General features: G+C 49.8%; 1 protein-coding gene across 1 annotated transcript in view; it reads left to right on the top strand.

Annotated features, from left to right (window-relative positions):
• LOC129864882 (ELKS/Rab6-interacting/CAST family member 1-like) overlaps positions 1–25,000 on the top strand; it is a 169,715-nt gene that overhangs the window by 37,260 nt on the left and 107,455 nt on the right. Inside the window, exon 5 of the mRNA XM_055937181.1 lies at positions 20,131–20,266. Coding sequence (XP_055793156.1) covers positions 20,131–20,266 — 136 coding nt within the window. The remainder of the gene's footprint in view (positions 1–20,130; positions 20,267–25,000) is intronic.

Here is a 25,000-nt window from a genome sequence, read left to right on the forward strand (position 1 = left end):
GTTACCTCTTTCACCTGTCTGTTCCCTCCTTCACCTGTCTGTCTGTTACCTCCTTCACCAGCCTGTCTGTTACCTCCTTCCCCTGGCTATTCCCTCCTCCACCTGTCTGTCTGTTACCTCCTTCACCAGCCTGTCTGTTACCTCCTTCACCTGGCTGTTCCCTCCTTCACCTGTCTGTCTGGTACCTCCTTCACCTGTCTGTTACCTCCTCCACCTGTCTCTTTGTTACCTCCTTCACCAGCCTGTCTGTTACCTCCTTCACCTGGCTGTTCCCTCCTTCACCTGTCTGTCTGTTACCTCCTTCACCTGTCTGTTACCTCCTTCACCAGCCTGGCTTTTACCTCCTTCACCTGGCTGTTCCCTCCTTCACCTGTCTGTCTGTTACCTCCTCCACCTGGCTGTTACCTCCTCCACCTGGCTGTTCCCTCCTCCTCCACCTGTCTGTCTGTTACCTCCTTCACCAGCCTGTCTGTTACCGCCTTCACCTGTCTGTCTGTTACCTCCTTCACCTGGCTGTTCCCTCCTTCACCTGTCTGTCTGGTACCTCCTTCACCTGTCTGTCTGTTCCCTCCTTCACCTGGCTGTTCCCTCCTCCACCTGTCTGTCTGTTACCTTCTTCACCAGCCTGTCTGTTACCTCCTTCACCAGCCTGTCTGTTACCTCCTTCACCTGTCTGTCTGTTACCACCTTCACCAGCCTGTCTGTTACCTCCTTCACCAGCCTGTCTGTTACCTCATTCACCTGTCTGTCTGTTACCTCCTTCACCAGCCTGTCTGTTACCTCCATTACCAGCCTGTCTGTTACCTCCTTCACCTGCCTGTCTGTTACCACCTTCACCAGCCTGTCTGTTACCTCCTTCACCTGTCTGTCTGTTACCTCCTTCACCTGGCTGTTCCCTCCTCCACCTGTCTGTCTGTTACCTCCTTCACCAGCCTGTCTGTTACCACCTTCACCAGCCTGTCTGTTACCTCCTTCACCAGCCTGTCTGTTACCTCCTTCAACTGTCTGTCTGTTACCACCTTCACCAGCCTGTCTGTTACCTCCTTCACCAGCCTGTCTGTTACCTCCTTCACCTGTCTGTCTGTTACCTCCTTCACCAGCCTGTCTGTTACCTCCATTACCAGCCTGTCTGTTACCTCCTTCACCAGCCTGTCTGTTACCTCCTTTACCAGCCTGTCTGTTACCACCTTCACCAGCCTGTCTGTTACCTCCTTCACCTGTCTGTCTGTTACCTCCTTCACCAGCCTGTCTGTTACCACCTTCACCAGCCTGTCTGTTACCTTCACCTGTCTGTCTGTTACCTCCTTTACCAGCCTGTCTGTTACCACCTTCACCAGCCTGTCTGTTACCACCTTCACCTGTCTGTCTGTTACCACCTTCACCTATCTGTCTGTTACCTCCTTCACCAGCCTGTCTGTTACCTCCTTCACCAGCATGTCTGTTACCTCCTTCACCTGTCTGTCTGTTACCTCCTTTACCAGCCTGTCTGTCACCACCTTCACCAGCCTGTCTGTTACCTCCTTCACCTGTCTGTCTGTTACCTCCTTCACCTGCCTGTCTGTTACCACCTTCACCAGCCTGTCTGTTACCTCCTTCACCTGCCTGTCTGTTTCTTCCTTCACCAGACTCTCTGTTACCTCCTTCACCTGTCTGTCTGTTACCTCCTTCACCAGCCTGTCTGTTACCTCCTTCACCAGCCTGTCTGTTACCTCCTTCACCTGCCTGTATGTTACCTCCTTCACGTGCCTGTCTGTTACCTCTTTCACCAGCCTGTCTGTTTCCTCCTTCACCAGCCTGTCTGTTACCTCCTTCACCTGTCTGTCTGTTACCACCTTCACCAGCCTGTCTGTTACCTTCACCAGCCTGTCTGTTACCTCATTCACCTGTCTGTCTGTTCCCTCCTTCACCTGGCTGTTCCCTCCTCCACCTGTCTGTCTGTTACCTTCACCAGCCTGTCTGTTACCTCCTTCACCTGTCTGTCTGTTACCTCCTTCACCAGCCTGTCTGTTACCACCTTCACCAGCCTGTCTGTTCCCTCCTCCACCTGTCTGTCTGTTACCACCTTCGCCAGCCTGTCTGTTAACTCCTTCACCTGCCTGTCTGTTTCTTCCTTCACCAGACTCTCTGTTACCTCCTTCACCTGTCTGTCTGTTACCTCCTTCACCAGCCTGTCTGTTACCTCCTTCACCTGCCTGTATGTTACCTCCTTCACGTGCCTGTCTGTTACCTCCTTCACCAGCCTGTCTGTTTCCTCCTTCACCAGCCTGTCTGTTACCTCCTTCACCTGTCTGTCTGTTACCACCTTCACCAGCCTGTCTGTTACCTTCACCAGCCTGTCTGTTACCTCCTTCACCTGTCTGTCTGTTCCCTCCTTCACCTGTCTGTCTGTTACCTCCTCCACCAGCCTGTCTGTTACCTCCTTCACCAGCCTGTCTGTTACCTCCTTCACCAGCCTGTCTGTTACCTTCTTCACCAGCCTGTCTGTTACCTCCTTCACCTGTCTGTTACCTCCTTCACCAGCCTGTCTGTTACCTCCTTCACCTGTCTGTCTGTTACCTCCTCCACCTGTCTGTCTGTTACCTCCTCCACCTGTCTGTCTGTTACCTCCTCCACCAGCCTGTCTGTTACCTCCTTCACCAGCCTGTCTGTTACCTCCTTCACCAGCCTGTCTGTTACCTCCTTTACCAGCCTGTCTGTTACCACCTTCACCAGCCTGTCTGTTACCTCCTCCACCTGTCTGTCTGTTACCTCCTTCACCTGCCTGTCTGTTACCACCTTCACCAGCCTTTCTGTTAACTCCTTCACCTGCCTGTCTGTTTCTTCCTTCACCAGACTCTCTGTTACCTCCTTCACCTGTCTGTCTGTTACCTCCTTCACCAGCCTGTTTGTTACCTCCTTCACCAGCCTGTCTGTTACCTCCTTCACCTGCCTGTATGTTACCTCCTTCACCAGCCTGTCTGTTACCTCCTTCACCTGCCTGTCTGTTACCTCCTTCACCAGCCTGTCTGTTACCTCCTTCACCAGCCTGTCTGTTACCTCCTTCACCTGTCTGTCTGTTACCACCTTCACCAGCCTGTCTGTTACCTCCTTCACCAGCCTGTCTGTTACCTCCTTCACCAGACTCTTTGTTACCTCCTTCACCAGACTCTCTGTTACCTCCTTCACCAGACTCTCTGTTACATCCTTCACCAGCCTGTCTGTTACCTCCTTCACCAGCCTGTCTGTTACCTTCTTCACCAGCCTGTCTGTTACCTCCTTCACCAGCCTGTCTGTTACCTCCTCCACCAGCCTGTCTGTTACCTCCTTCACCTGTCTGTCTGTTACCTCCTTTACCAGCCTGTCTGTTACCACCTTCACCAGCCTGTCTGTTACCTCCTTCACCAGCCTGTCTGTTACCTCCTTCACCAGCCTGTCTGTTACCTCCTTCACCAGTTACATTCCATATTTTCTTTATTTCTAGACACCTGTCAGTTTGGGCTTGAAGGAAGCCTTCATCGTGAATGTTCTCCACCTCTCTACATCAGGTCCAGTAGGACATCTGACAGACAGAGACAGAGACACACTGAATCCCTGTCTCTACATCAGGTCCAGTAGGACATCTGACAGACAGAGACAGAGACACACTGAATCCCTGTCTCTACATCAGGTCCAGTAGGACATCTGACAGACAGAGACAGAGACACACTGAATCCCTGTCTCTACATCAGGTCCAGTAGGACATCTGACAGACAGAGACAGAGACACACTGAATCCCTGTCTCTACATCAGGTCCAGTAGGACATCTGACAGACTGAGACAGAGACACACTGAGACAGAGAGACACACACACACACTGTTGCTCTTGGGCCCAAGTGTGTGTGTGTGTGTGTGTGTGTGTGTGTGTGTGTGTGTGTGTGTTTGTGTGTGTGTGTGTGTGTGTGTGTGTGTGTGTGTGTGTGTGTGTGTGTGTGTGTGTGTGTGTGTGTGTGTGTGTGTGTGTGTGTGTGATCATGTTCTGAGGCTTGATCAGACATCAGTATCAGACTTCTTACTGACAGGAAGTGTCAGCCTTTTCTGGCTGGAGATCAGTGGATCATTAGAAGGATAGAGGGGAACGAAGGTGTGTGTTTACCTGGTCTGTTCTGACAAACTGTCCCTCTCTCCCGCCCTCATTTCTAAGGGCAGGAAGGTTGTTTGGGGCTGCGTGTCGTTGTTTATTTCATGATGTGGTGGTAATTGGGGTGGATTGAGTAACTCCAAAATCAGCCATCAGAGCGCTGGCCAAAGGCAGAGATTTGGATCTGAGAATGGATGGAGAGAAGGAATGAAAGAATGAAAGAGAGAGAGAGAGAGAGAGAGAGAGAGAGAGAGAGTGAGAGAGAGGGAGAGAAAGAAAGAGAGAGAGAGAGAGAGAGAGTCGCGTTGGGTTAGATGCGAATGCGATGCGTGGCGTCCGTTCAAAGCTAGAGTATGAAGCATTGCGTGTTTGTCACAGAAACAGGAGGAATTGGGTTATTTGTGGGTTATTTTCAAAAAGCTGCTCACATCTCTGGCTCACATGGCTCAGAGGAGAACCCCGAGGGAACATAGATTCTAACCAGACAGGTGAAGTCAATCCTTGTGGAACCTCACTGCTGCCCCCGTTAGGGGAACCTAAGTGTCGGTCTGCTGTTCAACGCTGTCTGTCTGTCTGTCTGTCTTCCTGTCTGTCTGAATATTTCTGTCTGTCTGTCTGTCTGTCTGTCTGTCTGTCTGTCTGTCTGTCTGTCTGAATCTTTCTGTCTATCTGTCTTTCTGTCTGTCTTCCCGTCTGTTCGAATCTTTCTCTCTATCTGGCTTCCTGTCTGTCTGAATCTTTCTGTCTGTCTGTCTGTCTGTCTGTCTGTCTGTCTGTCTGTCTGTCTGTCTGTCTGTCTTCCTGTCTGTTCGAATCTTTCTCTCTATCTGGCTTCCTGTCTGTCTGAATCTTTCTGTCTGTCTGTCTGTCTGTCTGTCTGTCTGTCTGTCTGTCTGTCTGTCTGTCTGTCTGTCTGTAGCACTTCACAGTAGAACTCCAAGTAAAACCTCTTCTAGAATGTTTGTTCCTGCTTACTAACCTAGCTCTCTGTTCTGTGTTTTCTCTCCTTGTCTCCCTCCTTTCTCTCTCATGTTCTCTCCTTCGCTTTCATATTTGCCCTGGAACGCTCCTCTCCTCTCTTCTCTACAGTTTTGCTTCAAGGTTAGTATTGTATATCTGTCCACCTTCCTTCTGGTTTTACTCTAACCTGCCGTTGTGGTGAAAATAGAGTGGATGGTACTGGTGGTATACAGAGTCACTATGGCCTATTTATTGCCTTTACCTCCCTTATCATACCTTATTTGTACACGCTGTATATAGACTTTTCTATTGTATTATTGACTGTATGTTTGTTTATTCCATGTGTAACTCTGTGTTGGTGTTTGTGTCGCACTGCTTTGCTTTATCTTGGCCAGGTCGCATTTGTAAATGATAACTTGTTCTCAACTGGCCGACCTGGTTAAATAAAGGTGAAATAAAAAATAAAATAAAAAAATCCTCAACTACATCTTCATAGAGATAATCAACCGTCCATGTCAGCGTTTTATAATGATAACCAGAGGAAAAGTTGAAGAGCAACAGGAAGAGATGTCTCCCTCTTCTTCACTACCTCACGTCCTCAGGCATTCTGTCTTACTGGAATGATGAAACACAAGAACAACATGCCACAAACTTCTCTTCACGACACCATTAAACATGAGACCTGTGTGTGTGGGTGGGTGGGTGTGGGTGGGTGGGGGTGTGGGTGTGTGTGGGTGTGTGTGTGTATGGGGGTGTGTGGGTGGGGTGAGAGTGAGAGTGATGACATCAGAGTGATGTCGCTGACGGCAGTGTCAAATCACCTCACTGTGTGGTGGTACTGAACGCACTGAACAGCTCCTCTGTAGTGATTATTACATTATTACATTAGCTGGTTATTACATTATTACCTTAGCTGGTTATTATATTATTACCCTAGCTGGTTATTACATTATTACATTAGCTGGTTATTACATTATTACATTAGCTGGTTATTATATTATTACCCTAGCTGGTTATTACATTATTACCGTAGCTGGTTATTATATTATTACCTTAGCTGGTTATTATATTATTACCCTAGCTGGTTATTACATTATTACCATAGCTGGTTATTATATTATTAACATAGCTGGTTATTATATTATTACCTTAGCTGGTTATTATATTATTACCGTAGCTGGTTATTATATTATTACCATAGCTGGTTATTATATTAATACCGTAGCTGGTTATTATATTATTACCATAGCTGGTTGTTATATTATTAACATAGCTGGTTATTATATTGTTACCTTAGCTGGTTGTTATATTATTACCATAGCTGGTTGTTATATTATTACCTTAGCTGGTTATTATATTATTACCATAGCTGGTTGTTATATTATTAACATAGCTGGTTATTATATTATTACCATAGCTGGTTGTTATATTATTACCTTAGCTGGTTATTATATTATTACCATAGCTGGTTATTATATTATTACCTTAGCTGGTTGTTATATTATTACCATAGCTGGCTATTATATTAATACCATTGCCGGTTATTACATTATTACCGTAGCTGGTTATTATATTAATACCATAGCTGGTTATTACATTATTACCATAGCTGGTTGTTATATTATTACCATAGCTGGTTGTTATATTATTAACATAGCTGGTTATTATATTAATACCGTAGCTGGTTATTACATTATTACCTTAGCTGGTTGTTATATTATTACCATAGCTGGATATTATAATAATACCTTAGCTGGTTATTATAATAATACCGTAGCTGGTTATTATATTATTACCATTGATGGTTATTATATTATTACATTAGCTGGTTATTATATTACTACCTTAGCTGGTTATTATAATAATACCGTAGCTGGTTATTATATTATTACCTTAGCTGGTTATTATATTATTACATTAGCTGGTTATTATATTATTTCCTTAGCTGGTTATTACATTATTACCATAGCTGGTTATTATATTATTACCTTAGCTGGTTATTATATTATTACCTTAGCTGGTTATTATATTATTACCTTAGCTGGTTATTATATTATTACCTTAGCTGGTTATTATATTATTACCTTAGCTGGTTATTATATTATTACCATAGCTGGTTGTTATATTATTAACATAGCTGGTTATTATATTATTACCTTAGCTGGTTGTTATATTATTACCTTAGCTGGTTGTTATATTATTACCTTAGCTGGTTATTATATTATTACCGTAGCTGGTTGTTATATTATTACCATAGCTGGTTATTATATTATTACCGTAGCTGGTTATTATATTAATACTGTAGCTGGTTATTATATTATTACCATAGCTGGTTATTATATTATTAACATAGCTGGTTATTATATTATTACCATAGCTGGTTATTATATTATTACCATAGCTGGTTATTATATTATTACCTTAGCTGGTTATTATATTATTACCTTAGCTGGTTATTATATTATTACCTTAGCTGGTTATTATATTATTACCATAGCTGGTTATTATATTATTAACATAGCTGGTTATTATATTATTACCTTAGCTGGATGTTATATTATTACCTTAGCTGGTTGTTATATTATTACCATAGCTGGTTATTATATTATTACCTTAGCTGGTTATTACATTATTACCATAGCTGGTTATTATATTATTACCTTAGCTGGTTATTATATTAATACTGGAGCTGGTTATTATATTATTACCATAGCTGGTTATTACATTATTACCATAGCTGGTTATTATATTATTACCTTAGCTGGTTGTTATATTATTACCATAGCTGGTTGTTATATTATTACCTTAGCTGGTTATTATATTATTACCTTAGCTGGTTGTTATATTATTACCATAGCTGGTTATTATATTATTACCTTAGCTGGTTGTTATATTATTACCATAGCTGGTTGTTATATTATTACCTTAGCTGGTTGTTATATTATTACCTTAGCTGGTTGTTATATTATTACCTTAGCTGGTTATTATATTATTACCTTAGCTGGTTATTATATTATTACCTTAGCTGGTTATTATATTACTACCGTAGCTGGTTGTTATATTATTACCATAGCTGGTTATTATATTATTTCCTTAGCTGGTTGTTATATTATTACCGTAGCTGGTTATTATATTATTACCATAGCTGGATGTTTTTGAGGTCATAGTAGTATTATTGCCTTTGTGACATGCTCCATCAGTCTTGAGGTCATAGTAGTATTATTGCCTTTGTGACATGCTCCATCAGTCTTGAGGTCATAGTAGTATTATTGCCTTTGTGACATGCTCCATCAGTCTTGAGGTCATAGTAGTATTATTGCCTTTGTGACATGCTCCATCAGTCTGTCAGTGCTGGGGAGGTCATGTCCGTGTCTGAAATGGCATTCTGTTCCCTGTGTAGTGCACTACTTTTGACAAAGGCCCATGGGGCCCTATAAAGGTAATATAGTGCCATTTGGGACACAGCCCATGTCTTTGTGGTTCCACAGTGATCCGGGGAGGTCTGTGGCTGTTTCCATCCCCAGCCAAGGCTCACCGTAGGCAGCCTGGATCTGCTGAGCACGTCCCTGTCTCTGGATGTGGTGCAATCGTCGGTCGGGTCTTTTTCCGTGAGCCTTGGCTGGGGCAGAACATGTGGGCTTGGTCTGGTTGGTCTGAGGCTACACCGCCGTGTGGTACCAGATTAGCCAGCCAGGGTAGGGGGTAGTGTGTGCTGCCTTTCCACAGCCTACCTCTTCACTCCACCTCTGCCATAACATAGATGTTACTGTTACAGCCGCTGCCTCTGAGAAACAGCAGGCCCAGTCCCACACGTTAGAGGGCAGTGGTCCAAGCTCTGGTCCCAGCTCTCTGGCAATGTAGTGCATCGATCCCTGTAACCTATCCCATCCCCACCCTGGTTCACCCTTCCCTGGGCCTGAGAACACCCAGCTAACAACACACCGTGGCTGGGTTCCTCTGTTTAGCCCCAGCCTCCCCCTTCCAGAGCTTTCTGTAGCATCCGTGCCAATGCTAACCGCTAACCACAACGCCACGGGTCGGATCGTACGAGTTCTGCCGTGTTGTCCAATCAGGCTTTAGTCTGCCTCAGCTGTGTGAGAATAGAACACTCCCGCGTGGACGAGGCGGGAAAGGAAATCAATGGGTGCGTTCCAAATAGAACCCTCTTCCCTTCATAGTGCACTACGTTTAACTAGAACACTATGGGCCATGGTCAAAAGTAGTGCACTACATCAGGATTAGAGTAGCAATTGGAACGCGTGGGTTCTTTCACCTCGGCCCCGGCACTCGTTCATCTTTACGACACCGACCGCTCCCTGGCAACGCCAGCTAAACGCCGACGCCAGGCCCAGCCAATGAGGCCAGTGTCAGCGTCCTGCTGGCCAATGTAAAGACCCCGCAGAGAGAGAGGGGGAAGGAAAACACCCATCAACAATGTTCTGACTGACATTCTGGGGGAAGCGTGTGCCTGGGGCTCTAGCTGTAATGCTGGTCTTACCTTGCGTCCCAAATGCCACCCTATTCCCAATGTAGTGCACTACTGTTGACCAGGGCCCGTAGGTTAGTGCACTACTGTTGACCAGGGCCCGTAGGGTAGTGCACTACTGTTGACCAGGGCCCGTAGGGTAGTGCACTACTGTTGACCAGGGCCCGTAGGGTAGTGCACTACTGTTGACCAGGGCCCGTAGGGTAGTGCACTACTGTTGACCAGGGCCCGTAGGGTAGTGCACTACTGTTGACCAGGGCCCGTAGGGTAGTGCACTACTGTTGACCAGGGCCCGTAGGGTAGTGCACTACTGTTGACCAGGGCCCGTAGGGTAGTGCACTACTGTTGACCAGGGCCCGTAGGGTAGTGCACTACTGTTGACCAGGGCCCGTAGGGTAGTGCACTACTGTTGACCAGGGCCCGTAGGGTAGTGCACTACTGTTGACCAGGGCCCGTAGGGTAGTGCACTACTGTTGACCAGGGCCCGTAGGGTAGTGCACTACTGTTGACCAGGGCCCGTAGGGTAGTGCACTACTGTTGACCAGGGCCCGTAGGGTAGTGCACTACTGTTGACCAGGGCCCGTAGGGTAGTGCACTACTGTTGACCAGGGCCCGTAGGGTAGTGCAATACTTTGGGAATAGGGTGGTATTTTGGAATGTGGTTTGTCTTTGATGGTGCTGGTCATGCTTTTATGGGAGCCAAACAGTCGATGTCCTTAGTTGACTTTGTGCTGTTTATCCAGTCGTGGGCTTGGAGCGTGAGATGTGGTGTGTCTGTGTGTGAGGGGGGGGGCACAGTCAGAACCAGCCCTGTCAGAGCTTTAGCCCACGTCTCCCCTCCTCTCATCTCGTCTCCTCTCCCCTCCTCTCCTCTCCTCTCCTCTCGTCTCCTCTCCCGTCCCCTCCCCTCTCATCTCCCCTCCCCTCCCCTCCTCTCGTCTCCTCTCGTCTCCTCTCCCCTCCCCTCCTCTCCTCTCCTCTCGTCTCCCCTCCTCTCGTCTCCTCTCCTCTCCTCTCGTCTCCTCTCCCGTCCCCTCCCCTCCCCTCTCATCTCCCCTCCCCTCCTCTCGTCTCCTCTCGTCTCCTCTCCCCTCCCCTCCTCTCATCTCCTCCCCTCTCCTCTCCCCTCCTCTCCTCTCCTCTCCCTTCCCCTCCTCTCCTCTCCTCTCCTCTCCTCTCCTCTCCTCTCCTCTCCTCTCCTCTCCTCTCCTCTCCCCTCCTCTCCTCTCCTCTCCTCTCACATCCCCTCCCCTCCCCTCCCCTCCCCTCCCCTCCTCTCCTCTCCTCTCCTCTCCCCTCGTCTCCTCTCCTCTCTCTATGGTTAAGTATGTATTTCTCTATACAGATGGGATCTTCATTTCGAAGCACAGCCCTATAATTATGTCCTCAGCCCCTCTCATTTTAGGGTCTCATTTTGTATGGTCGCTGACAATGACTCCTTTGAATCAGGCAATTGTGCAGGAACCTTCAAATAGAGCCATTAGGCTTCAGACCCGTCCTATAGGGGTCCTCTGGGAGTTGATCCTCACTCTGCCTGGTCCTAAAAGGTGCCCCCCCCTTATCCAATAGTAATACTAGCCATGTAGGCAGAGGCAGTATGCTGCTACTATCATTATAAACACAGATCATTGACTCCTACCAGACAACTGGGGTTCTTTTCCAGGCCTATTCTCACCACAATAACGTTCAACTAACTATATCCTTCATCTCACTTTCAAAGGAACATTTGATACAGATATTAAAAAAAAACTAAATCACTGATGTTGTCATGGTAATTCAACGATCGTTGTATGAACTATAGATTCTGGAAGGAAACACCCTGTAACCAAAAGCATTTCCTATCAAATATTAATGTCAGGAATGAGAAGAACTTTTAGATGCAACATTAATATTCTCTTCTTAATTATATTGCTGAATTTTAAGACCATGTAAATAATGGTGATTCAAAGTTTGAAAACAGTAAAGCTTCATGAAGTTTGAGAATCAAAGTAATCCCTGCTCAAAAAAAACTGACAGTGTGTGTGTGTGTGTGTGTGTGTGTGTGTGTGTGTGTGTGTGTGTGTGTGTGTGTGTGTGTGTGTGTGTGTGTGTGTGTGTGTGTGTGTGTGTGTGTGTGTGTGTGTGATTACTTAGCATGTGTGAGCAGGCACAGCACAGCACAGTATGTGGGGCCCTTCTGCCCTTAGCGTTGTGTTGTGATGGTTGTGTTGTGATGGTTGTGTTGGTTGAGTTGTGATGGTTGTGTTGTGATGGTTGTGATGGTTTTGTTGTGATGGTTGTGTTGTGATGGTTGTGTTGTGTCTCTCCCCTGTCTGTCCCCTGTCTCTCCCCTGTCTCTCCCCTGTCTCTCACCTGTCTCTCACCCCTATCTCTCCCCTATCTCTCACCTGTCTCTCCCCTGTCTGTCCCCTGTCTGTCCCCTGTCTCTCCCTTGTCTCTCCCCTGTCTTTCACCTGTCTCTCCCCTGTCTCTCACCTGTCTCACCCCTGTCCCTCCCCTGTCTCTCACCTGTCTCTCACCTGTCTCACCCCTGTCTCTCCCCTGTCTCTCCCCTGTCTCTCCCTTGTCTCTCATCTGTCTCTCCCCTGTCTCTCCCCTATCTCTCCCCTGTCTCAACCCTGTCTCACCCCTGTCTCTCCCCTGTCTCTCCCCTATCTCTCCCCTGTCTCTCACCTGTCTCAGCCCTGTCTCTCCCCTGTCTGTCCCCTGTCTCTCCCCTGTCTGTCCCCTGTCTCAACCTACTGTCTGTCCCCTGTCTGTCCCCTGTCTGTCCCCTGTCTGTCCCCTGTCTCTCCCCTGTCTCACCCCTGTCTGTCCCCTGTCTCTCCCCTGTCTCTCACCTGTCTCTCCCCTGTCTCTCACCTGTCTCTCCCCTTTCTCTCCTCTGTCTGTCCCCTGTCTCAACCTACTGTCTGTCCCCTGTCTCTCCCCTGCCTGTCCCCTGTCTCTCCCCTGTCTGTCCCCTGTCTCTCCCCTGTCTCTCCCCTGTCTCTCCCCTGTCTGTCCCCTGTCTCTCCCCTGTCTGTCCCCTGTCTGTCCCCTGTCTGTCCCCTGTCTCTCCCCTGTCTCTCCCCTGTCTCTCACCTGTCTCTCCCCTGTCTCTCACCTGTCTCTCCCCTGTCTGTCCCCTGTCTCTCCCCTGTCTCTCCCCTGTCTGTCCCCTGTCTCTCCCCTGTCTCTCCCCTGTCTGTCCCCTGTCTCTCCCCTGTCTCTCCCCTGTCTCTCACCTGTCTGTCCCCTGTCTCTCCCCTGTCTGTCCCCTGTCTGTCCCCTGTCTCTCCCCTGTCTCTCCCCTGTCTCTCCCCTGTCTGTCCCCTGTCTGTCCCCTGTCTCTCCCCTGTCTGTCCCCTGTCTCTCCCCTGTCTGTCCCCTGTCTCTCCCCTGTCTGTCCCCTGTCTCTCCCCTGTCTGTCCCCTGTCTCTCCCCTGTCTCTCCCCTGTCTGTCCCCTGTCTCTCCCCTGTCTCTCCCCTGTCTCTCCCCTGTCTGTCCCCTGTCTCTCCCCTGTCTCTCCCCTGTCTGTCCCCTGTCTCTCCCCTGTCTCTCCCCTGTCTGTCCCCTGTCTGTCCCCTGTCTCTCCCCTGTCTCTCCCCTGTCTGTCCCCTGTCTCTCCCCTATCTCTCACCTGTCTGTCCCCTGTCTCTCCCCTGTCTCTCACCTGTCTCTCCCCTATCTCTCCCCTGTCTCACCCCTGTCTGTCCACTGTCTCTCCCCTGTCTCTCCCCTGTCTCGCCCCTATCTCTCACCTGTCTCTCCCCTGTATGTCCCCTATCTCTCCCCTATCTCTCCCCTGTCTCTCCCCTGTCTCTCCCCTGTCTCTCACCTGTCTCACCCCTGTCTGTCCCCTGTCTCTCCCCTGTCTCTCACCTGTCTCTCCCCTATCTCTCACCTGTCTCTCCCCTATCTCTCACCTGTCTCACCCCTGTCTGTCCCCTGTCTCTCCCCTGTCTGTCCCCTGTCTCTCCCCTGTCTGTCCCCTGTCTCTCCCCTGTCTCTCCCCTGTCTGTCCCCTGTCTCTCCCCTGTCTGTCCCCTGTCTCTCCCCTGTCTCTCCCCTGTCTGTCCCCTGTCTGTCCCCTGTCTGTCCCCTGTCTCTCCCCTGTCTCTCCCCTGTCTGTCCCCTGTCTCTCCCCTGTCTGTCCCCTGTCTGTCCCCTGTCTCTCCCCTGTCTCTCCCCTATCTCTCACCTGTCTCACCCCTGTCTGTCCCCTGTCTCTCTCCTGTCTGTCCCCTGTCTCTCCCCTGTCTGTCCCCTGTCTCTCCCCTGTCTCTCCCCTGTCTGTCCCCTGTCTCTCCCCTGTCTGTCCCGTCTCTCCCCTGTCTGTCCCCTGTCTCTCCCCTGTCTGTCCCCTGTCTCTCCCCTGTCTCTCCCCTGTCTGTCCCCTGTCTCTCCCCTGTCTGTCCCCTGTCTCTCCCCTGTCTCTCCCCTGTCTGTCCCCTGTCTCTCCCCTGTCTGTCCCCTGTCTGTCCCCTGTCTCTTCCCTGTCTGTCCCCTGTCTCTCCCCTGTCTGTCCCCTGTCTCTCCCCTGTCTCTCCCCTGTCTGTCCCCTGTCTCTGTTCGTTGGGAAACTGCTCTGTAGCCAAGCAGATGGCTGACCGGTTGGAAAACACCAAGTTAAACATTCCTGGATATTTATGACCTGTTATACGCGCACGCACACACACACACACACACACACACACACACACACACACACACACACACACACACACACACACACACACACACACACACACACACACACACACACACACACACACACACACACACACACACACACACACACACATACATACATACATACATACAATGTTTTTTCGCCATTCCAACTCTACTGTAAGCTGTTGATCGTCCGCTTAGAGAAATAGATGCTTTATATCATTCAAATGACTGGATCATTAAACAGACAGTTCTGTTCTCCCTGTGTGACCCAGTTCTGTTCTCCCTGTGTGACCCAGTTCTGTTCTCTCTGTGTGACCCAGTTCTGTTCTCCCTGTGTGACCCAGTTCTGTTCTCTCTGTGAGACCCAGTTCTGTTCTCCCTGTGTGACCCAGTTCTGTTCTCCCTGTGAGACCCAGTTCTGTTCTCCCTGTGAGACCCAGTTCTGTTCTCCCTGTGTGACCCAGTTCTGTTCTCCCTGTGAGACCCAGTTATGTTCTCTCTGTGTGACCCAGTTCTGTTCTCCCTGTGTGACCCAGTTCTGTTCTCTCTGTGTGACCCAGTTTTGTTCTCCCTGTGTGACCCAGTTCTGTTCTCCCTGTGTGACCCAGTTCTGTTCTCCCTGTGTGACCCAGTTCTGTTCTCCCTGTGTGACCCAGTTCTGTTCTCCCTGTGTGACCCAGTTCTGTTCTCCCTGTGTGACCCAGTTCTGTTCTCCCTGTGAGACCCAGTTCTGTTCTCCCTGTGAGACCCAGTTCTGTTCTCCCTGTGTGACCCAGTTCTGTTCTCCCTGTGAGACCCAGTTATGTTCTCTCTGTGTGACCCAGTTCTGTTCTCCCTGTGTGACCCAGTTCTGTTCTCTCTGTGTGACCCAGTTTTGTTCTCCCTGTGTGACCCAGTTCTGTTCTCCCTGTGTGACCCAGTTCTGTTCTCCCTGTGTGACCCAGTTCTGTTCTCCCTGTGTGACCCAGTTCTGTTCTCCCTGTGTGACCCAGTTCTGTTCTCTCTGTGTGACCCAGTTCTGTTCTCCCTGTGTGACCCAGTTCTGTTCTCTCTGTGTGACCCAGTTCTGTTCTCCCTGTGTGACCCAGTTCTGTTCTCCCTGTGTGACCCAGTTCTGTTCTCTCTGTGAGACCCAGTTCTGTTCTCCCTGTGTGACCCAGTTATGTTCTCTCTGTGTGACCCAGTTCTGTTCTCTCTGTGTGACCCAGTTATGTTCTCTCTGTGTGACCCAGTTCTGTTCTCTCTGTGTGACCCAGTTCTGTTCTCTCTGTGAGACCCAGTTCTGTTCTCCCTGTGAGACCCAGACACAGCATTGTATTATCTCTGTCCCTCTACATTGGTCTCTGTGTTCCCTCGGTGAGTTGCTGACACCACTCTGCACGCAGGTACACACACACTCACACTCATACCCACACACACTCTCATACACACTCTCACACACACACCCACACACACATACCCTTTACATCCCCAGCTCCCCTAACAACAGCTGGTGGTACGGACTGGAATGGGCTGGGCTGGGCTGGGGTAATGTCTGGACTGGGCTGAGCTGGACTGGACTAGACTGGGCTGAGCTGGACTGGACTGGACTGGACTGGACTGAGCTGGACTGGACTGGGCTAGACTGGGCTGAGCTGGACTGGACTGGGCTGAGCTGGACTAGACTGGGCTGAGCTGGACTGGACTGGACTGAGCTGGACTGGACTGGGCTAGACTGGGCTGAGCTGGACTGGACTGGGCTGAGCTGGACTAGACTGGGCTGAGCTGGACTGGGCTGAGCTGGATTGGACTAGACTGGGCTGAGCTGGACTGGACTAGACTGGGCTGAGCTGGGGGAATGTCTGGATTGGACTGGGCTGGACTGGACTGGGCTGAGCTGGACTGGACTGGGCTGAGCTGGACTGGACTGGGCTGAGCTGGACTGGACTAGACTGGGCTGAGCTGGACTAGACTAGGCTGGACTGGGCTGAGCTGGACTAGACTGGGCTGAGCTGGACTGGACTAGACTGGGCTGAGCTGGGGGAATGTCTGGATTGGACTGGGCTGGACTGGACTGGGCTGAGCTGGACTGGACTGGGCTGAGCTGGACTGGACTGGGCTGAGCGTGACTGGACTGGGCTGAGTTGGACTGGACTAGACTGGGCTGGACTGGACTGGCCTGAGCTGGACTGGAATAGACTGGGCTGAGCTGGGGGAATGTCTGGACTGGACTGGGCTGGACTGGGCTGAGCTGGACTGGACTGGGCTGAGCTGGGGGAATGTCTGCACTGGACTGGGCTGGACTGGACTGGATTGGACTGGGCTGGGCTCTTCTCTCTACACTGCAGCATATTCTATGTCCCCAGTTAGACCTGATACTGGGGGTTTTGTCTGTGTCTGGACATTTTACCCGCTGGGCCTGTGTGTGTGTGTGTGTGTGTGTGTGTGTGTGTGTGTGTGTGTGTGTGTGTGTGTGTGTGTGTGTGTGTGTGTGTGTGTGTGTGTGTGTGTGTGTGTGTGTGTGTGTGTCTGCATGTGTGATTATATATGTGTGTGTGTGTGTGTGTGTGTGTGTGTGTGTGTGTGTGTGTGTGTGTGTGTGTGTGTGTGTGTGTGTGTGTACTTGTCCTAAGCACACACACCCTCCTGTAGTCTTGAGTGATCAGGTGCTGTAACAGGTCTGCGTTGGCACCACCCAGCCCTGGTCCACTGTTCCACTTCATATCACCTTGTTCCTCTGGAATGGGCTTTGGATCAGCACCAGCCCTGGTCCACTGTTCCACTTCATATCACCTTGTTCCTCTGGAATGGGCTTTGGATCAGCACTGTTCCACTTCATATCACCTTGTTCCTCTGGAATGGGCTTTCGATCAGCACCAGCCCTGGTCCACTGTTCCACTTCATATCACCTTGTTCCTCTGGAATGGGCTTTCGATCAGCACCAGCCCTGGTCCACTGTTCCACTTCATATCACCTTGTTCCTCTGGAATGGGCTTTCGATCAGCACCAGCCCTGGTCCACTGTTCCACTTCATATCACCTTGTTCCTCTGGAATGGGCTTTGGATCAGCACCAGCCCTGGTCCACTGTTCCACTTCATATCACCTTGTTCCTCTGGAATGGGCTTTGGATCAGCACCAGCCCTGGTCCACTGTTCCACTTCATATCACCTTGTTCCTCTGGAATGGGCTTTGGATCAGCACCAGCCCTGGTCCACTGTTCCACTTCATATCACCTTGTTCCTCTGGAATGGGCTTTGGATCAGCACCAGCCCTGGTCCACTGTTCCACTTCATATCACCTTGTTCCTCTGGAATGGGCTTTGGATCAGCACCAGCTCTGGTCCACTGTTCCACTTCATATCACCTTGTTCCTCTGGAATGGGCTTTGGATCAGCACCAGCCCTGGTCCACTGTTCCACTTCATATCACCTTGTTCCTCTGGAATGGGCTTTGGATCACCACCCAGCCCTGGTCCACTGTTCCACTTCATATCACCTTGTTCCCCTGGAATGGGCTTTGGATCAGCACCAGCCCTGGTCCACTGTTCCACTTCATATCACCTTGTTCCTCTGGAATGGGCTTTGGATCAGCACCAGCCCTGGTCCACTGTTCCACTTCATATCACCTTGTTCCTCTGGAATGGGCTTTGGATCAGCACCAGCCCTGGTCCACTGTTCCACTTCATATCACCTTGTTCCTCTGGAATGGGCTTTGGATCAGCACCAGCTCTGGTCCACTGTTCCACTTCATATCACCTTGTTCCTCTGGAATGGGCTTTGGATCAGCACCAGCCCTGGTCCACTGTTCCACTTCATATCACCTTGTTCCTCTGGAATGGGCTTTGGATCACCACCCAGCCCTGGTCCACTGTTCCACTTCATATCACCTTGTTCCCCTGGAATGGGCTTTGGATCAGCACCAGCCCTGGTCCACTGTTCCACTTCATATCACCTTGTTCCTCTGGAATGGGCTTTGGATCAGCACCAGCCCTGGTCCACTGTTCCACTTCATATCACCTTGTTCCTCTGGAATGGGCTTTGGATCAGCACCAGCCCTGGTCCACTGTTCCACTTCATATCACCTTGTTCCTCTGGAATGGGCTTTCGATCAGCACCAGACCTCTCCTCTCAAATCAATTACATTCAAGGGACTTCATTGACATGGGAAACATATGTTAACATTGCCAAAGCAAGTGAGGCAGATAAACAATACAAATGAACAGTAAACATTACACTCACAGAAGTTCCAAAAGAATAAAGACATTTCAAATTTCATATTATGTATATTTACAGTTTTGTAACGACGTACAAATGGTTAAAGTACAAAAGGGAAAATAAATAAACATAAATATGGGTTGTATTTACAATGGTGTTTGTTCTTCACTGGTTGACCTTTTCTTGTGGCAACAGGTCACAAATCTTGCTGCTGTGATGTCACACTGTGGTATTTCACCCAGTAGATATGGGAGTTTATCAAAATCGGGTTTGTTTTCGAATTCTTTGTGGATCTGTGTAATCTGAGGGAAATATGTGTCTCTAATATGATCATACGTTTGGCAGGAGGTTAGGAAGTCCAGCTCAGTTTCCACTTCATTTTGTGGGCAGTGAGCACATAGCCTGTCTTCTCTTGAGAGCCATGTCTGCCTACAGCGGCCTTTCTCAATAGCAAGGCTATGCTCACTCCCCTCTCTCTCCTGTATCTCTCCAGACAGACGAAGAGTCAGGACTAGTGTAGTCTGTATGTTATCTATCTCTCCTGTATCTCTCCTGTATCTCTCCAGACAGATGAAGAGTCAGGACTAGTGTAGTCTGTATGTTATCTATCTCTCCTGTATCTCTCCTGTATCTCTCCAGACAGATGAAGAGTCAGGACTAGTGTAGTCTGTATGATATCTATCTCTCCTGTATCTCTCCAGACAGGTGAAGAGTCAGGACTAGTGTAGTCTGTATGTTATCTATCTCTCCTCTCTCCTGTATCTCTCCAGACAGATGAAGAGTCAGGACTAGTGTAGTCTGTATGTTATCTAACTCTCCTCTCTCCTGTATCTCTCCAGACAGGTGAAGAGTCAGGACTAGTTTAGTCTGTATGTTATCTATCTCTCCTGTATCTCCCCAGACAGGTGAAGAGTCAGGACTAGTTTAGTCTGTATGTTATCTATCTCTCCTGTATCTCTCCAGACAGACGAAGAGTCAGGACTAGTGTAGTCTGTATGTTATCTATCTCTCCTGTATCTCTCCAGACAGATGAAGAATCAGGACTAGTGTAGTCTGTATGATATCTATCTCTCCTGTATCTCTCCAGACAGGTGAAGAGTCAGGACTAGTGTAGTCTGTATGTTATCTATCTCTCCTCTCTCCTGTATCTCTCCAGACAGATGAAGAGTCAGGACTAGTGTAGTCTGTATGTTATCTAACTCTCCTCTCTCCTGTATCTCTCCAGACAGGTGAAGAGTCAGGACTAGTTTAGTCTGTATGTTATCTATCTCTCCTGTATCTCCCCAGACAGGTGAAGAGTCAGGACTAGTGCAGTCTGTATGTTATCTATCTCTCCTGTATCTCTCCAGACAGATGAAGAATCAGGACTAGTGTAGTCTGTATGTTAACTAACTCTCCTGTATCTCTCCAGACAGACGAAGAGTCAGGACTAGTTTAGTCTGTATGTTATCTATCTCTCCTGTATCTCTCCAGACAGATGAAGAGTCAGGACTAGTGTAGTCTGTATGTTATCTATCTCTCCTCTCTCCTGTATCTCTCCAGACAGGTGAAGAGTCAGGACTAGTGCAGTCTGTATGTTATCTATCTCTCCTGTATCTCTCCAGACAGATGAAGAGTCAGGACTAGTGTAGTCTGTATGTTATCTAACTCTCCTGTATCTCTCCAGACAGATGAAGAGTCAGGACTAGTGTAGTCTGTATGTTAACTAACTCTCCTCTCTTCTGTATCTCTCCAGACAGATGAAGAGTCAGACTAAGACGGTGACCAACCTGAAACATAAGGAACAGGTGGAGAAGAGTAAGAATGCCCAGCTGATGGAGGAGGTCAGGAAGAGAGAGGACAACATCAATGAGAGCTCTCAACAGGTCAAGGTGAGAGAGGTGTGTGTTTCTCTTGTTCCCTCCCTCTCCACAACATCACTGTATGTCTGATGATGTGTGATGCCTGTGTATACTCTGTCCCGGTAGGACAACCATTTTTGGTTCCAGGTAGAACCATGTTGGGTTCCATGTAGAACCCTCTGTGGAAAGGGTTCTACCTGGAACCAGATAGTAATGTTTGTCTAAGTGTAGAGGCCTCATAGTAGAACAATAAGTATCTTTCTCCTCCCCCCTCTCTCTCATTTTCTCCATCATTCGTTTTCTCTTTCTTGTTCTCTCACTCTCTGTCCTCTCCGTTCTCTCTGTCCTCTCCGTTCTCTCTGTCCTCTCCGTCCTCTCTGTCCTCTCCATCCTCTCTGTCCTCTCCATCCTCTCCGTCCTCTCCATCCTCTCTGTCCTCTCTGTCCTCTCTGTCCTCTCTGTCCTCTCTGTCCTCTCCGTTCTCTCCGTCCTCTCTGTCCTCTCCGTTCTCTCTGTCCTCTCTTTCCTCTCTGTCCTCTCCATCCTCTCTGTCCTCTCCATCCTCTCTGTCCTCTCTGTCCTCTCTGTCCTCTCCGTCCTCTCTGTCCTCTCCGTCCTCTCCGTCCTCTCTGTCCTCTCCGTCCTCTCCGTCCTCTCTGTCCTCTCCGTCCTTTCTGTCCTCTCCATCCTCTCCGTCCTCTCTGTCCTCTCTGTCCTCTCTTTCCTCTCTGTCCTCTCCATCCTCTCTGTCCTCTCCATCCTCTCTGTCCTCTCTGTCCTCTCCGTCCTCTCTGTCCTCTCTGTCCTCTCTGTCCTCTCCACCCTCTCTGTCCTCTCTGTCCTCTCTTCTCTGTTCTTTGAAGCCTGCTCTGGTTCCTCATTTGAGAATATCTGAGATTCCTCTCAGGTAAAACGGGCGAATCAGGTTCCTGCTCCCAAACCGCACTCCCCCCCCCCCCCCCCCCCCTCTCCTACTCCCTCCACCACTCCCATGACCTCCTTTCCGTTCCCACATTGTGGTTTTTGGAGGGCTGGATGAAGGGAGGGAGGTTTAGACGGAAGGGTGGAGGGATAGAATGGGCTGCGTTCGTAGGAGAAACTCAACTGTCCGTAGCCAGTTCACTTGTTATAGAGGGGAAGGAATTTACAAGATGTAAAAATATGTAGTGACATGAACCTATGAACCAGAACCTTCTAGAGCCCACTAGAAACCAACCAGAACCCAGAACTGTACAGCTAAAGAAACACACACCCTCCTTGAACATCACAGACACTTAGTTTGACCCGGTCTGACCATGGTGGGTGGAGGGGGGGGGGGGGGGGGGGGGGGGGTACAGGGTGGAAACTGGGCCCACCTTCTCATTAGTAAAAGGTGGTCTGAGAGAAACTTAATACAGTGATAATCCCTGGTGTTAGCTAGGTAGTGTGTGTGTGTGTGTGTGTGTGTGTGTGTGTGTGTGTGTGTGTGTGTGTGTGTGTGTGTGTGTGTGTGTGTGTGTGTGTGTGTGTGTGTGTGTGTGTGTTACAGTACAAAGCTCCACCAGGGGATAGTTAGTTTATTTTGCGCCAACAAATAGCACCCTATCACCTTTATAGTGCACTACTTTTTACCAGTACCCCTAGGCACTACAGGGCGCCATTAGGGATGCACGATATATTTGGTAGAGTCCAGGACCTGGAACACAGGCTGTTATTATTCATGAGTCGTCATTGGGACCACAACGATCAGCCCCCACGTTGCTGTGGTTACACTGTTTTCTCTGTCTCTGTCTGTCTCCTCAAGCCTCTGTCCGTCCTCTGCTCTGTTCTGGCTTCCTTTCTGTTTATAGTGCTGTTTGGGTTGGATGTGCCTTTCCATCCTGGTCAATGACGTTCAGTAGTGTGTGTGTGTGTGTGTGTGTGTGTGTGTGTGTGTGTGTGTGTGTGTGCGTGCGTGCGTGCGTGCGTGCGTGCGTGCGTGCGTGCGTGCGTGCGTGCGTGCGTGCGTGCGTGCGTGCGTGCGTGCGGGCGGGCGGGCGGGCGGGCGGGCGGGCGGGCGGGCGGGCGGGCGGGCGGGCGGGCGGGCTTGCTTGCTTGCTTGCTTGCTCAGCGTTGGTTCAGCACATGCTGTGGTTAGAGTGAACCTCTTCATCAGTCCAAGCCGACAGTCCCTGCTGGTAATTCTGCGATACGGCAGACTCTCCCCTTGTCTCTCTCCCGCCTCCCCATGTCTCTCCCCTGTCACTCCCTGTCTCTCCCCTGCCTCCCCATGTCTCTCCCCTGTCACTCCCTGTCTCTCCCCTGCCTCCCCATGTCTCTCCCCTGTCACTCCCTGTCTCTCCCCTGTCTTTCTTCTGTCTCTCCCCCCGTCTCTCTCCTGTCTCTCCCCTGTCACTCCCTGTCTCTCCCCGTCTCTCTTCTGTCTCTCCCCCTGTCTCTCCCCCGTCTCTTCCCCGTCTCTCTCCTGTCTCTCCCCTGTCTCTCCCCTGTCTCTCTTCTGTCTCTTCCCCGTCTCTCTCCTGTCTCTCCCCTGTCTCTCCCCTGTCTCTCTTCTGTCTCTCCCCCGTCTCTTCCCCGTCTCTCCCCTGTCTCTCCCCTGTCTCTCTTCTGTCTCTCCCCCTGTCTCTCCCCTGCCTCCCCCTATCTCTCCCCCGTCTCTCTCCTGTCTCTCTCCTGTCTTCCCCCAGCCTCCCCTGTCACTCCCTGTCTATTCCTGCCTTCCCCCAGCCTCCCCTGTCTCTCCATTTCTCTCCGTCTCCCCCTGCCCCCTCCTGTCTTCCCGCTGCCTCCCCCCAGGTTGAGGACACACTATACATGCCCCTGCTCTGGCCCGTCCACCCCTCCAGCCCACCTTCCCTCCACCAGTGGGGCCCCACTCCTCCTGCCAAACCGAACCCAGCATTGTGCCTCTGTCCCTGGCCAAACTCAGACCGATCTCTGGGCCTGATGGAGGCTTCATGGCCTCATGGTTCTGGGTCCAGTCTCCCCTCTGAAATAGTCCAGGGGTTTTGGCCCCGACCCTCAGGCATGTCTATATGTCCTGTGTGTGATGGAGGCAGAACACATTTGGAAAGATGCCACCTGTTGTTCCATCGTTAGCTCAGTCTCTCCGATGGGTTTGACGTAGGACAGGGAAGGAGGCCCAGCTAACCAAAATTGGTTCTGTAAAATCTCCCAGAACATTTGTTAGGTTGCGGCAAATGTTCTCATAACACAAACACTGTCCAGTCATGGTGATGATTATAGAATGTTTGTATAAAACTAGCTAACCTGCTGCTGGGAGGATGTCATGTCATTGGACGGGTGGATGGATTTCCTCCAATAGCGTTTGTTGGTGGCTACAGCTAGAGGTCAGGTGTCATTTGGTTAATGGGAATCACTTTGCTAGCTTGCTGAACTTCAACGACTATCCACTGTTAAGCATATTTCTTAGTTGTCAATGAAATGTATTCGGCATTGATACATTTGGGGGGGGCAGGCAAGTTCCCATTCAGTTGTCAAAACGTGGGTTGAGAGAAGCATGCATTGGTAGGCAAGCACTTGGGCTCCCGAGTGGCGCAGCGGTCTAAGGAACTGCATCTCAGTGCTAGAGGCGTCACTACAGACCCTGGTTCGAATCCAGGCTGTATCACAACCGGACGTGATTGGGAGTCCCATAGGGCGGCGCATAATTGGCCCAGTGTCGTCCGGGTTAGGGGAGGGTTTGGCCCAGCGTCGTCCAGGTTAGGGGAGGGTTTGGCCCAGCGTCATCCAGGTTAGGGGAGGGTTTGGCCCAGTGTCGTCCGGGTTAGGGGAGGGTTTGGCCCAGCGTCGTCCAGGTTAGGGGAGGGTTTGGCCCAGTGTCGTCCAGGTTAGGGGAGGGTTTGGCCCAGTGTCGTCCAGGTTAGGGGAGGGTTTGGCCCAGCGTCGTCCAGGTTAGGGGAGGTTTTGGCCCAGCGTCGTCCAGGTTAGGGGAGGGTTTGGCCCAGTGTCGTCCGGGTTAGAGGAGGGTTTGGCCCAGCGTCGTCCAGGTTAGGGGAGGGTTTGGACGGTGTGGGCCGTCAGTGAAAATTAGAATTTGTTGTTCACTGACTAAACCTAGTTCAATAAAGGTTCAAAGTAAACAAACATTTTACCATCATTTATCGGTGCAATTTTGACAGCCAATTACAAGCTGTAAAAGTTTGAGAGGGTTTATCTAATGTTCCCTGGTTAGATTTGAGCTCTTCTCCCTCTGGCTAACATTAGTAGTTGATATTGTGCATAGGGAACTGAGGGGGAGAGAGAGCCCACCTGTTCATGGGTGTTTGATCAGTAGGACTGTAAAGTGCTCAAATGTAAGAGGACTCCCGTGGTATTTACATTACTGCAGAAATATGCATGATATTTTGTGGCTTTTGGAGAATCCTGTCTGATGATCTAAAGTCACACTGTTGCTAATGACTGTAGACACACAGTCCAGTTCAACGTGAATGATGTCGGTCCCATGTGGAACATTTGTATATAGGCCTACTGTAGCTCTGATTGGCTCTGGCGCACCGGTCTGTGTGGAGTCCGGTCCTGGACAAGGCTGACACATTTCTATTTGGGTTTATTTACTGCAGTCTCTATGAATTGTCCAAACGTACGGCCGCTTTCCCTCTCTATATTGCTATAGAATTATCACAAATGCCGTACGTCGTTCCCAAGCATTGTCTGAAAGAATGAAAACGTGAAAATGACCATATCAGTGTCAGAAAATGTGACCGACAGATGCACATCTGTATTCCCAGTCATGTGAAATCCATGAGAACATTTTCCGCGGCC

Source organism: Salvelinus fontinalis, chromosome 11, assembly GCF_029448725.1.
Source record: "Salvelinus fontinalis isolate EN_2023a chromosome 11, ASM2944872v1, whole genome shotgun sequence".
Lineage (NCBI taxonomy): Eukaryota > Metazoa > Chordata > Actinopteri > Salmoniformes > Salmonidae > Salvelinus > Salvelinus fontinalis.